The following is a 13,578-nucleotide window of genomic DNA, read 5'->3' on the forward strand; positions in this document are numbered from 1 at the left end:
GATCGCTTTCCTTCTAGGATGGGGACCGACAGTTGTGGTCAACGGGAGATCAGCCGACCTCGATTCATTTGTTTGTACTTTTTTACTCCATGAAAGGCACACATACCATGTCACAGCTCACATAGAGCTCCAAAGTCCAAGTCTGCATTATATAAATTTATCTTATGGACATTAACAGGATTAGTCTGCAGATTAAAAAAAAATATTCAGTTGAGTTACCCATAAGCATTAACTGAAGCCGAGCCCAGTAAGTCCTTCCCATTTGTCTCTGAAAGATCCAAAACAATGCTCATATGAATACGCTTCAGCATTACTACCAATTGCCAAGTACCAGCTAAACTACTATTCTGGAGTTTGCTCAAGAAAACATCTATTTTGGAGGCTACTGATCAATTCCAAAGAGTCCCATCATGACAGCTGCAACGCGGTCACCCCCTGTCTCTCTTTCTCCCCTAGTTTCCCCTCAAAGCCCATGCTCTCCTCTGGTTCCCACAGCCCCAGTTCTCTCCTCTACCTCTCTTGACTCACAGTCTCCTCTTAATGGCACTGTCTCTGTGCTCTAAACCCAGCCCTGCCACCTCTCCTCTGCAACTCTCCATTTATTTCCACCTCATCATGATTTCAAATATGTCTTAAATAGAAACTCTCTGCTTCCCTCTGCAAAGTCCACTTCTCTACAGTCAGCACTCTGCTTACTATCCAAACCATCCACTTTTCCATCAGTTGTTCCCCCCCTCCACTCAATCTCCCTCTCTCTCTCTCTCTCAACTTTTTCTTTTTCTTTTCCAAGAGCTATAGAAGCTCTTCTGTTCACTCCCTTCTTTCCAAAACCCAAGTTTTTGAAAGCAACTGCCACCATTACCTTCCCTCTCCAAAAGCACCTCTCCTTAGAAAAACTTAATCTTTATTCCAGTACCCAACCTCCACTATCTCCTATATTCTGCCTTTCTATCCAAAGATTGCATTTTTTTTTTAACTAGTCCTCAACCCCCACTCTCCCCAACTCTGTAGCTCTCTCCAAAAGTTTGCAGTTTTATCTTAGTGCTCAACAACCACCATTCCTCTCTCTTTCTCTCTATCTCTATCTGTTTATCTGAGCCATCCTTCAAAAGCTCTCATACTTATCTCAGCACTCAAAGTTCAGGAAGAAGAAGGAGAATGTCACCGGACTACAGCTCGCCGTTCCTCAACAACGAGCTCTCGAAGCGGACGGTGATCTTCGGCCTCCACATGTGGGTCATCGTCGGCATCTGCGTCGGTGCCGCCTTCGTCCTCCTCCTCTTCCTCATCTCCCTCTGGTTCGCCTTCCGCCGCGGGGGCGCCGCCCCTGGGCACCGCCTCCCCAAGCCCTCCCGCCACCCCTCTTCCATCCCCGTCATCTCCAAAGAAATCCAAGAAATCCGCGTCGACCCCTCCCGCCACTCCGACACCCGGCCTTCCCTCGCACACGCCCTCCACAAGCCCCTCCCGGATGCCCAGACCCCCTCTGTTTCCAACGAGCGGCAGGCCCTCCTCGTGCCGCCCGACGAGGAGAGCCCGATTCTGCAGCAGAGGATCCACATCGAGATTGGCAAGGACCATAGGATCACCTACCCGGAGCGCGGCGCCGCCGCCGCCGGCGGCGGGTCCTCGCACGGCAGCGGCGAGAGCCGGTCGGTGGAGCAGGCAACGATCGCCGTCCCGGAGGTGTCTCATTTGGGCTGGGGGCACTGGTACACTCTCCGGGAACTCGAGGTGGCGACGAATATGTTCGCCGACGAGAATGTGATCGGAGAGGGTGGGTATGGGATCGTCTACCATGGCGTTTTGGAGGATAAAACCCAGGTTGCAGTCAAGAACTTGCTCAACAATAGGTACCCCTTTGCTCAATTTCCTTCCATGAATCCATCACAACCAAAGTTAACAAAAAGATTGCATTTTTATTGTATAATGCATTCAATTTTATCAATGGAAGAATATATCTCGTTGGTGAATGATGCAAATGAAGAGTATCATATATGCTGCTTGATTTATGGGGTTCTGTTGCTAGGGGTCAAGCTGAGAGGGAATTCAAGGTTGAAGTGGAAGCAATTGGGCGTGTTCGACATAAGAATTTGGTGAGGCTACTGGGTTATTGTGCTGAAGGTGCTCATAGGTATCGAATCATTTCCACTCCTTTTCTAATTTCTCCTGCTCATCTGAGATCATTTTTCAACACTTTTGCATGGCCAAGATCGGTCTTTTATTTACACTTGGTGCTGTTTTGCTTCTTAGGATCCTTGTTTATGAGTATGTTGATAACGGGAACTTAGAACAGTGGCTTCATGGGGGAGTTGGACCTTGCAGCCCTCTCACATGGGATATTCGCATGAATATTATACTTGGAACAGCAAAAGGGTACACTTTTTCTTCTGCTTATAATACCAGCTTAATTGTTAATTCCAATCCTGCTTGTTGATTTGAAATCCAAACACACATGCAGCTTAATGTACTTACATGAGGGGTTAGAACCGAAGGTAGTTCACCGGGATATTAAATCGAGCAACATTTTGCTCGATAAGCAGTGGAATCCAAAGGTTTCAGATTTTGGGCTTGCCAAGCTCCTGGGGTCCGAAAGGAGCTATGTCACGACGAGAGTGATGGGAACATTTGGGTTAGTTTTTACTTCAAGCATAGTTCTTTTGGCTATGTATGTTTTCATTTATTAACATAAGAATTGTGAGCTGGTCATGAGAAATGAGGGGGATGTTGTTGCTTGTTTCTGCTGTGGTAGTTATGTTGCTCCTGAGTATGCTAGTACCGGTATGTTGAATGAGAGGAGCGATGTGTATAGTTTTGGGATTCTTATTATGGAAGTCATTTCTGGTCGAAACCCAGTCGATTACAGCAGGCCTCCAGGAGAGGTTAGTATAAGTTTACTTACTTTATATCAGAAGTTTGTTCAGTGCACATCGAAGTGCATTTGCTTGCATTGCGTTGGAAGTTTATTTATCAAGCTGATAGGAATATTTCAGGTTAATCTAGTTGAATGGCTTAAAACGATGGTCAGCAATCGGAATTCTGAAGGGGTTTTGGATCCTAAATTGCCTGAAAAACCTTCTTCAAGGGCAATGAAAAAGACTCTTCTAGTGGCATTGCGATGTGTGGATCCCGATGCACAGAAAAGGCCGAAGATGGGGCATGTGATACACATGCTTGAAGTTGATGATTTTCCATATCGAGATGTAAGTCCAGCTCACACGATTTGCTTAAAATCCATTGCTAACTAAGCCCTTTGCTCTAGAAAATTATTTATTTCTTCTCGGCATGTCAGAGTTGAAGTCATAGATAGACCTGTCTGTGAATAACTCGATTGTCATATTTCTCATACTTTTTTGGCAGCCATTCAGCCTCGTGCTCCAGTATTAAATTGTTTGCTCTCTCGGGGCTGGTCTATTGACCTGCAAGAACACATCTGCCTCTGAATTTTAAAGTATAAATACTAGAAAGCATCTTCAGTATCTATGTTTAAACTACTAGTTTGGTACATTCTGTTGAGCATTAGGAGCAGTATCTGTCAGGTTGTTTTTTCCCCTTATTTTTTTTTCTCTTTCACTGTTTATGGAAAGGCTTTGGAATTTTATGACTTGATGCCTGGTGTTTAAAAACTCAAGGATGCTAAACTTCACATCTACATGGTGTTCCTTGGGCACTGGGAGATGCTTAGCTACGGATTAATATATAGTTTTCCTTTTTCATCACATGGAACATTAACCTGTATATCATATGGAATCATGACTTTCTCTTGCCAGCCTATAATTTTTATTCCTGGTCTCATAAAATGGAATTATGTTGTTGTATTCCAATACTGGGTCAGCTAGTTAGCTTTCTTGGTTTCTTCTCATGTGAAGGTTTTCTTTGATTCTTCTTTATACCATTGATGGTTTAACTCTCTTTTCTTCTTCAGTGATGTATGCATGTAAACAAGAAATGAAATGCCTCTCATGTCTGCGAATCCACATATAAATCATTCTTCTATATGTATTGCATTGCTGGAGAATCGAGAGATCACAAAGATTTAATTAGCTTCACCGAGTCACATAACATGGCAAACTGAAAGGTGATTTCTTTTCCTGTGCAATATACTTCAGGAACGGCGCACTGGACGAACATATAGAGGCAGCCCTCACGAGAAAACAAATTTGCCAGTGACTGAATCAGGCGACAGTAGCGGGTACGAGAGCAATGCCAATGTCAATGGACCCTCTAGGTGGAGAAAGCAAGTGGATTAGCTGATATGGTGCAAAGCATTATAACATTTGTACATTTGTAAGCATCAAGCGACGATGTTTGAAAGGTTTGATCTCTCCTAAATTCCAGACCGAGCAACACTTCCAGAAGTACACTCGCAGGCTCTCATATCGTTTCTCTGCTCGAACTGGCTTATTCGTATGTCGTGCTATAAGCTGTATATGTAATTCCAAGTGATCTTATATGAGATCAAGTTTGGTGGAGCTTTGGCTATGTTCATTGTTCTGTCTGTTATTGTATGATTCAGATAGCATGTCTATACATTCTATCACTAGTGAGAAAATTATGTACAGTTAAAAGCTCTTTGCTTCTTTGAGTTCTACTTTATTCAGTTTGCTACATTGGATACATAAAACTTATGAAGTTTAATCTTTATTTCATAACTTATTAGCTTTCTTACAGGTCATCATTGGGGTTACAGAATTGGAATAAATAAAGACACTTGCAATCCATGCAGGACCTCAAAAATCTGGCAGCACTCAAGTAAATGGTTAGACTACCTATGTGAGGACAGAGTCATCTAATTTTGTTCGAGCAAGAGACGATGGCACTTGCACCTCAGAACAGTAAAAAGTGATGCTAAAGCAGTTTGGAATCTGACAACACTATTAGACTCCTTTCCGGAGTACCAATGATAGAAGGCACCATTTAAAGAGGCAAGGATTCCCAAGGACATAAGTCAGCACCTACAGCATCCTGCCTCGTAGCTGTCTATGCTCTCTTTTAAGTGACTGCAATACCCCTGTTCTGTAGAGTTTTTTGACTTCAGAATGTAGGAAGCATGTACATTTATTGCATGATTCATGACCAACTTCTAATTTATTTTCCTACAGATTTGATGCACAAACAAAAGTGAGTTTCAGCTCATAGATTGAAGAGTTTTTTTTTTTTTTTTTGAGACATTAGCACGTGAGAATGGATTAAAACTACGCTATCATTCCCTCGGAAATGTTTAAACCACCCCAACAAACATTATCAATGGATTCATTGTTTGGAGTTTGTGCAACTAAAAGCTTGAAATTTATGGAAGTATTTGATATCAAACTTGAGGGAGGTGTTTGATTAGCATCCGGTGATCATTGGTGATCCTCATCGCACAGTAATATGATCTCCGGTAATCTAACATTACCGCGTTTAGTGTGCTACATTATAATGATTAAAAATTTTCAGGATAAATCTATTTGGTATGCAACCAAGACTATCTCTAGTATATTTCATATGTTTTGCACCTATTAAACAAATTTTTGAATAAATCATGAAAAACATGCAACAATATAAATCAAATTAGCAAAACCTTTCATTCCAGATCAATTCAACAAGAGCAAAAATTACTCATAACCCCTCAAAGTAACTCCTGGGGATTATCAAACATTTTCAATTAGAAGAATTTTTTATGGAATTATCAAACCCTTTGCAGCTAGGAGGGTACTTTTTTTTTTTTTCCTCTCCCCAAAAATTAGTATTTTTAGAAGTAATTTTTTCTATTGGACTGGAAGGCAATTTTCTCCCCAATTTCACCCAACATTGCTGCCCTGAGATGATCTCAAAAACCTACTCTTGAGAACGGATTTAACATCACTGGTTTGGGATGTGATCTAAGAGTGAGGGTGATTTGGGATTCCATGCAGGATAACTACAGGATCACTTAGTTTCATGACAGGAGAGCATTTAACTAGTAGGTGGTCAGACATACCTCTTCCAGCTGGAACTGTTGAGTCGTATGGAGGGTCATGGACCCATCCAGTACTGTGTAATAATTCTGGACATGAAAGAAGTTGATGCTTCCTCTTCTGGAAGCATATAAAGCAGGGCCCACTTCTTCAGTAGGCTCTCCTTCTTGTTTGGGATCTAGTGTTGTTTCTACTTTACCTTGACCTTGGCTTGAAGATGCATTGGCATTTTGTTCATGATCCAGCTGTGCCCACAACTCCATATACAAGAACATGGTCCTTCTATGTGAATTGATAGCCATTATCTTTTGGTGAGCATCTACTTTGGAGGAAATGAATTAAATGCACCAGGAACCATGACAGATAGAGAGAAGGTTGAGATATCTTACCAAGAGTTAATTTATGAAAACTTATTATCTGATAGCATTCAAACAGTATTCATTAACTGCTCCTGCATAATTCATTGCAGGCGACACTTGTACCTAATTTGCCTTTATTTGGAATCTATTTCTGATTTTAGGTTGATAGTTGTTCATTTTGGTCAAATTCTTCCATTTAGCCTTCTCAATTTAGAGACAATATTCGATAGAACATTAAAATAAGCATTACTCTATTTACAAGATTAAATTTCTGTTTTCTAAACATTTTTTTTGTTTCATTTTCCTTTTTTCCCCTTTGTTTTTTAAAAAGGTAACATGGTGGAAAGAAATCTCATTTCACTAACAAAATGAAATGAGAATATGTGAAAACCGATTAGGATTTAGGCATCCCAATGAGTTATCTACGAAATGAGCATTATCAAAAAGAGCCAAGAACCCATGTAAAAACCAAACAATGGTGACAGGCAACTACATTCCAAAATTAAAGCAAACATTAGGACCAAGTCCTTGGCCTCATTAGTTGTTAAGCCAAGGGCATTTTTATCCTTATCAGGCATTTGTCAGCATTAACTTGGGTCTGGTCCATGAAAACTAGTGAAAAGATTGACTTATGCAAATAGAGAACTTTTATATGAAAAAGACAGAGATTAATATATAAATATATAAATTTTGGGGACTAATATGAAAAAAAAATCTAAAACAAGAGGGAGAGAAAGGTAAAGATTGGTGCCTGGCAACAAAAAGAAGCAAGATGGAAAATCATCAAGGGCCCTGAATAAGCGAGATGGACTCTTTTTTTCTTCTCTTGTAATCAGAAGTCAGAAGATGTAATTTTTGTGTTTTAGGTATGATTCATATCATGCATATCAGACCCTTTTGAAATTCATTTCTCTCAGATTTTTCTCTCAACAATCAAACTTTTCGAAATCTAGTTTTAGCTTGAAGTTTAATTCTTAGTGTGGATTTTAACATCCATGTATAGGAAATCAAAAGATGCAAGTTTTGTTTTCTGTGGAAACAATCTGCAACAATCCTTTCAGTAGTTGCTTTCTCTTTTTTAAAGTTGTAACTTTTTAATAGAGAAATAATCTATTAAAAAGGGTCCAGTTAGCTCAAAAATCTGAAATCAAATTTTATATTATCATTAAAGAATTTTATTTTTTCCATCTTTATTTTTTTGGCTTTTTTTCCCTGTTTAAAAATTAATATTCAGGAAGTATGAAATTCTTTGCTTAAAACCTTACCTTGTCGTCTTTTCATGTTTCGAAATTTCTGATAGTAAGGTTGCTATCAATAGATAACCTCTTTTTGACATTTTAATTTTTGTTTTTTTTTCCATATTATAGTGGCATGGTTGATATTTTTTTTTGATTTTACTGAATTTTAGAGGAGGGCTGTTTAATAAGCAGAGATAAGAGAAAAGACTTTTTTTTTTTTTTTTTGATTCTACTAAATTCTGGAGGGTAGATTAATAGGTAGAGAGCAGACATAGACATAGAGAAGAGGAGATATAATTATTAGGGCCACCCCAAACCCCACAAAACAATCCGAAGGATCCCTGGTTGTATTATTTTTTTTTAAAAAAACCATGCTTAGATGAAGGAGAGAGATAGAAAAATAGTTTTTTTTATAGAAATAAGATTTCTATATTTTATAAAAAACAAAAATCTACGTGGATCAGAACTTCTTAGACAATTTTCTTTCCAAAGGTGCATTTAAACTTTTAAATATAATATAATAAGTTCTTCTCTTTATTAAAGATATAACGGGTATTTTTTATAATTTTTCTAAAAATAGATGCTCAGCCAAATATAAGTTACTTTGAAATATATTATTTTTTTATAATTAACTAAATATGCAAAAATTACTTTTCCAAGCATCATACATCAAAATATCAGCTTTCGAGGAAAAATATCTTCTTTTTCTGCAAACCAAACAAATCTTAAATGTTAGCTCAAGCCCATCTTTTGGGTCTATTGTCGAGCTAAAAATATAAAAAATTACTTTTCCAAGCAACATATACGGAGGTATTAGCTTTTGGGAAAAATATCCTCACTTTCTACGGACCAAACGAATCCTAAATACTAGCCCAAGGCCATCTTTTAGGCCCATTAGCGAGCACCCTAACAAATCTTCCCCAGGTTCATCGTAGCACGTGAAAAGCACGCGGGGGGCACTATAAACACTGGGTAGGATTAGGGTTTGTCTTCCCTGCTCTCTTCGTCTCCTTCGCGTGTTCTCGCTTTTTCCTGCTGAGGCTCTCGCCCAGAACCATGGTAAGAATTCTAGGATTAGGGTTTATATCTCTTTACGCTAAATCTCTTTCTCTAATTCCCTTTTCGTTTCCTCTCTGTTTTAGATCATCCCCAAGAAGAACCGTCATGAGATCTGCAAGTATCTCTTCCAAGGTATGCCGCTCGCTCCCTTTCTCCCTATCGATTTAGTTCCAATTCGATCACTGTTGTTACTGCGCTCGTGGAGCACCCGGGACTAGGGTTAGGGTTTTGATTCCGAAATGTTGAGTCTTTAGTTGGTTTCGATCCGATACTTGTTGATATTGTGGTATTGATTTCTCTTTCGTTTTTGTTCGATTGCTATTGTTACTCTGGCCGTTGAGCTCCCGGACTGGGTTTAAGGTTTTGGATTCTGAAAGATTTTGTCTTTGTTTTTATTTGATCTTGATTCGATTGATGTTGGTCAAGTGGGCACTGGGTAGGGCAGGGGTGTTTACAGGAAGAGGATGGAAGGTAATTTATCTTCTTGGTTGTTTTGATTGCTGCTATTGATGTCGTTGCCGGCTCCTGGCATTGGTGTTAAGGCTTCGGAATTCGAAATATTCCATCTTTACTTCGTTTTGATCTGATGTGTTTGGAAGACCATTAGAATATCTTTTTTCTCCTGTTTTGTTTTGGTTGCTGTTGGTACTGTAGTTTTGGAGATCCGGTTGTTGCTTAGGATTTTAGATTAAGAAACATCTTCTCTTTGCTTGGTTTTGATTTAATTGACTGGCTCTGTACTTGAAGATGATCAAAATATCTTTTTCTTCCATTTTTGTATCAATTGCTGCCGGTACTGTGATTACCATCTTCTTGTTATTAGGTTTAGGGTCTTGGATAGTGAAAAATCGCGCTCTCAATTGGTGTTGAAATGAATTTCATTTGTCATGTGACTATTGGATACAGATGGGTACTGTATGTCGGTACCGTGATTACCAACTTCTTGTTATTAGGTTTAGGGTCTTAGTGAAAAATCGCGTTCTCAATGGGTGTTGAAATGATTTCCATTTGTCATGTGACTAATGGGTACAGAGGGGGTACTGTATGCAAAGAAGGACTACAACCTTGCAAAGCACCCGGATGTTGATGTGCCGAACCTTCAAGTGATCAAGCTGATGCAGAGCTTCAAGTCCAGGGAATATGTGAGGGAGACATTTGCATGGATGCATTACTACTGGTACCTCACCAATGATGGCATCGAATACCTCCGGACATACCTCAACCTTCCATCAGAGATTGTGCCTGCAACCCTCAAGAAGTCTGCCAGGCCCCCAAGCCGCCCATTTGGTGCTGGTCCTCCTGGTGACCGTCCCAGGTACTTCTTTCACTTCCTCCTGTTTTCTGTTTTTAAGTGGTTTGTGTTCGTTACTAGTTAACAGAAATGTTGGTCGCTTTCATAAATTATTTATGCATTTTGGGCAGGGGACCTCCACGATTTGAGGGAGATAGGCCGAGGTTTGGAGATAGGGATGGTTATCGAGGAGGTCCTCGTGGTGGGCCTCCAGGTGATTTTGGCGACAAAGGTGGTGCACCTCCTGAATTCCAGCCATCTTTCAGGGTAAGCTCCAATATTTAGTTTCGGTATCTTCATTACATTATTTCCTCTCTCCTGAAAGGGTACTATCCTGATGGTTCCTTGTCGCCCTTAACCAGGAGATTGGAAGCTGATATTTATGATGATGTAAATTGGCTGTAACTGGTTTTTCCTCTGCTGCCTTTATTAATAAAATTATTATTGATCATTTAAGATTTTGTCTCTATCGTTTTCTTTTAGCTTTAATAATGGCCATTTTGCCAGATTACTGTGATAATATAATATTTACTACAATTATGGAGTTCAATGCTTTCTTGTTTCCTGTTGTTGGCAAAGTACTGATTCTAGAATATTGAGTATCAAGAATGGAAATGCATCTAGGTGAAGATAATAAGGTCTGTTTACATTAAAGGGAGGAAAAACCTTCTTCCAAAAAAAAGGGAGGACAGCCTTGGAAGTTCCTAATGGTCTACGAGATAAAAATGCAACCATTTCACTTGAAAAACTTCGGAAAAAGAATAAAATAATGGAAACACAAAAAATTGATGGATACCCCATTTCTTTATATCCACTTCAGAAATTCTTCAAGGAAAGTTATGAACCATGACTCCATAAAACTTCATTTACAAAGTAATAAAGAATACTTGACCATTGGCCAATGTTTTGTTGCATAATTGAATTATCTTTGGGAAATCAAATTATCCACTTTTGCCAAAATAAATTTAAAAACAGATAAATGCTATTTTCTAGTACTCTTGTCATATTTCTGTCTGCAAACTTTGTTGTCTTCTCATTTATTTCATATTTTATATGACGACTTGTTTATTTTCACGTCATTCTGTTTTGTTTTTCTTTCATTGTGAATGTATATGATGTTGCTTGTTATCTTTCTTTCTTCCTTTTGAGAGAAGGTTCTATTTCAATTTTAAGGTCTATGAATTTTTATAGTGACATTTTTTTTTTGTTTATTTCTCAATCATTGTTCATAATTTTGAGTCACTGATTCTTGGTTGGTAGCGAATCTGGCATATCATAACTTTAGAGTTCTTGAATGGTCTTGTCTTTGTTTACTTTTACCTTAGTTCCTTTGTTTGATGCATTTTGTATTATTGTCCTTGAAAGGAGCCATGTGATGAGAATTGTTTTCTTGCATCTCATGACGGTCATATGAGAAGTGTCAAGGCTGATGCCAATTCAATCTTTGATGTTTTTCCTTTTTATCCCTCTATATATTTTGTAGAATATGTGATATTCTCTCCATTTTGAAAAATCATTGAACACAGCCATGGCTATCATTTATGCGAAGAAGAATTTTATCATAATAATAGGCGCAGCTGTGTTCTTTTTGAACACTTCTTTTATTGGCTTCAGTTCTTTAAACAGATATAGAGGAATTTTCTGTATGCTTTTACATTTGTGCACTTAGCTTTGACAACTTCCTACCCCTTCCCACCTCCAAACAAGCATGGTTGTGAAGTGATTTTTCTTCTAAAACTTTGACAATTTACTTTTTTGTTCTCCTTGATGTCAGATTGTAGTAATCTACTCTATACACCCATTCTTGCAACTGGCTATCTTAAATAATTGCTGAATTTGTTATGTTAAACAAGGTGTCACTTGGAAAGAATGATAGAGACAGAGCTTTGTCTGTTTTTTATATGGTTAAAATTTGTTCTGTCATCTCTGCCATAAGGTGAAACTAGTCTCAAGTCAAATGGACCAGTATTTTTTTGGTGCAGAAGTCTTGGTAAAGGAGATGATATAACATGGTAACTGGTTGTTTGATGTTAAATGTTGGAACCCCCCCCCCCCCCCCCTCCTCCCTCTCCCCCTTTTACCTTCTATGGGGGATTGACCGTTATTGATACACGACCCAAACCATTAATTTCTTTTAATTACTTATATTATTTATTACCAATTTAATTTTTCTTGTGCTAAACTAGGTGCTTCTGGTCTTTTTACATGTAGGTGTAAATTGAGCGGTTACTTGCATTTTTGACAAATGCTAACACAAATGCCCCAACCTGGATTCCATCCATTATCATAAATTTAGTAGACGATACAAGAGGGCTTAGGAACTGTGATGCATTGGGGGGTGGGGGTGGGGTGGAGAAAATTGATGTGGTAATTTTACTTGTGACTTTAATATGAGTTGGTGGGTCAGGATTGCTTATCTTTTGCAGATACCATGATAGAGTAAGGTAGAATGAGCCAGTGGGATCAGTATATTGTTGCATATGCGAGAATATAAATGCAGAATTCTGGAAATGATTGCTTGTACCAACTTTCCTAGAAGTATGAACGAAGCATGTAATAAGTAGTCTAGCATGTAAGAATTAGCAACCCATCATCTAATTAATTAGAAGTATATATTCATTTTTTTTCTTACTTCTTGCCACCAACTTGCTGCTTTCATATGAATGCCCTTTTTAAGTCCTTATTTTAGACCTCGGTCTGCAAGTCATTATCCATTTATTTTTGGTTGATTATATGAAGGGTGATCCAGCAAAGCTAGAAAGCTTTCTACCCTGCGTCCTGTCCAGGACAACTCTGTGTTGGTGCCAAATTTCAGGCCATGGAAACACTTGTTATAGAGGCCAAGAAGTCTCAAAGATCGATAGAAAAAATTGTAGAACTTCATACATTCAGTTTGGGTGACAACCTACTATAATTCTGACAAATTTTGTCTATAGAATATCTTAATCGTGATTGCATGACAGAGTATTAACCTATTTTGCTAGTAAGACCTTGAGATTTCTCTCTACTTGTGTACCATACCTGCAATTGATGTGCGGTCTTTAGCTTATATTTCTGGTCTGGTTTTGCTGTCAGGTTTATTGGCTCAAAAGAAAATTGAGCGAGCTAGCAAACACTTATTATCTACCTTAAGCTACCTGTTTGCAATTTTGAGTTGCACAGCCTTTAAGGATGCACATTGTATTGCTTGTGTCAGATCATGATGAACTGACAACATTTTTTCCTTTTCTTTTTTTTTTCTTTTCTTTTTTTTGAGTATTTCAAGGTGTCCTTGCTATCTCAGCATGCTCCATGCCTGCATTATTGTTTGTACTTTTTTAGCTGAAGTTATTATTTATACTTTTGATTTGGTGTGGAGACAGGTATCTGACTTTTATTTATTAAATCATGCAGAGTGGTGGTGGTAGGCCAGGGTTTGGCCGTGGTGGTGGAGGTGGATACGGGGCTGGTCCTGCATCCTCTTCTCTTGAGTAGGGATTAATGACACCTTTCTTCGCCTCCTCCTTGTTAAGCGAAGCGACTATAAATTTGAGTTAGATCGAAGATGTGAGATTTCTTGTTTATTATATACTGCTTTTGGAGCTAGAATGATGAATTTGTTTATGATGTTTTTGGAAGACTGCAGTTCTGATGGACATGCTTTGGTACATGGCATTCCTCATCTTTCATAATTGCGACTTTTAATCTTGTCA

General features: G+C 38.7%; 2 protein-coding genes across 2 annotated transcripts; both read left to right on the forward strand.

The window, feature by feature from the left end:
* Positions 1–429: 429 nt before the first annotated feature.
* LOC120107509 (probable serine/threonine-protein kinase At1g01540) lies at positions 430–5,066 on the forward strand. The gene is made up of 7 exons (XM_039120801.1): positions 430–1,853; positions 2,030–2,134; positions 2,254–2,376; positions 2,462–2,632; positions 2,753–2,882; positions 2,994–3,203; positions 4,110–5,066. The coding sequence occupies exons 1-7, from the start codon at positions 1,159–1,161 to the stop codon at positions 4,248–4,250; spliced, it is 1,575 nt and encodes a 524-aa protein (XP_038976729.1). The 5' UTR covers positions 430–1,158; the 3' UTR covers positions 4,251–5,066.
* Positions 5,067–8,440: 3,374 nt separating this feature from the next.
* Positions 8,441–13,578, forward strand: LOC103704379 (40S ribosomal protein S10-1). The gene is made up of 5 exons (XM_008787639.4): positions 8,441–8,595; positions 8,679–8,727; positions 9,628–9,910; positions 10,018–10,153; positions 13,280–13,578. Exons 1-5 carry the CDS (start codon positions 8,593–8,595, stop codon positions 13,358–13,360), a joined length of 552 nt encoding a protein of 183 aa, XP_008785861.1. The 5' UTR covers positions 8,441–8,592; the 3' UTR covers positions 13,361–13,578.

The sequence above is a fragment of the Phoenix dactylifera genome, unplaced genomic scaffold (genome assembly GCF_009389715.1).
Source record: "Phoenix dactylifera cultivar Barhee BC4 unplaced genomic scaffold, palm_55x_up_171113_PBpolish2nd_filt_p 000884F, whole genome shotgun sequence".
NCBI lineage: Eukaryota > Viridiplantae > Streptophyta > Magnoliopsida > Arecales > Arecaceae > Phoenix > Phoenix dactylifera.

Bases quoted from the DNA above. Each gene is read 5' to 3' on its own strand.
- LOC120107509 (XM_039120801.1), top strand. From the start codon at position 1,159: ATGTCACCGGACTACAGCTCGCCGTTCCTCAACAACGAGCTCTCGAAG. The intron at 2,135-2,253 runs GTATCGAATCAT...TTTGCTTCTTAG, and splicing joins TGTGCTGAAGGTGCTCATAG to GATCCTTGTTTATGAGTATG. The intron at 2,633-2,752 runs GTTAGTTTTTAC...CTGCTGTGGTAG, and splicing joins AGAGTGATGGGAACATTTGG to TTATGTTGCTCCTGAGTATG.
- LOC103704379 (XM_008787639.4), top strand. The intron at 8,728-9,627 runs GTATGCCGCTCG...TAATGGGTACAG, and splicing joins CTGCAAGTATCTCTTCCAAG to AGGGGGTACTGTATGCAAAG. The intron at 9,911-10,017 runs GTACTTCTTTCA...CATTTTGGGCAG, and splicing joins CCTCCTGGTGACCGTCCCAG to GGGACCTCCACGATTTGAGG.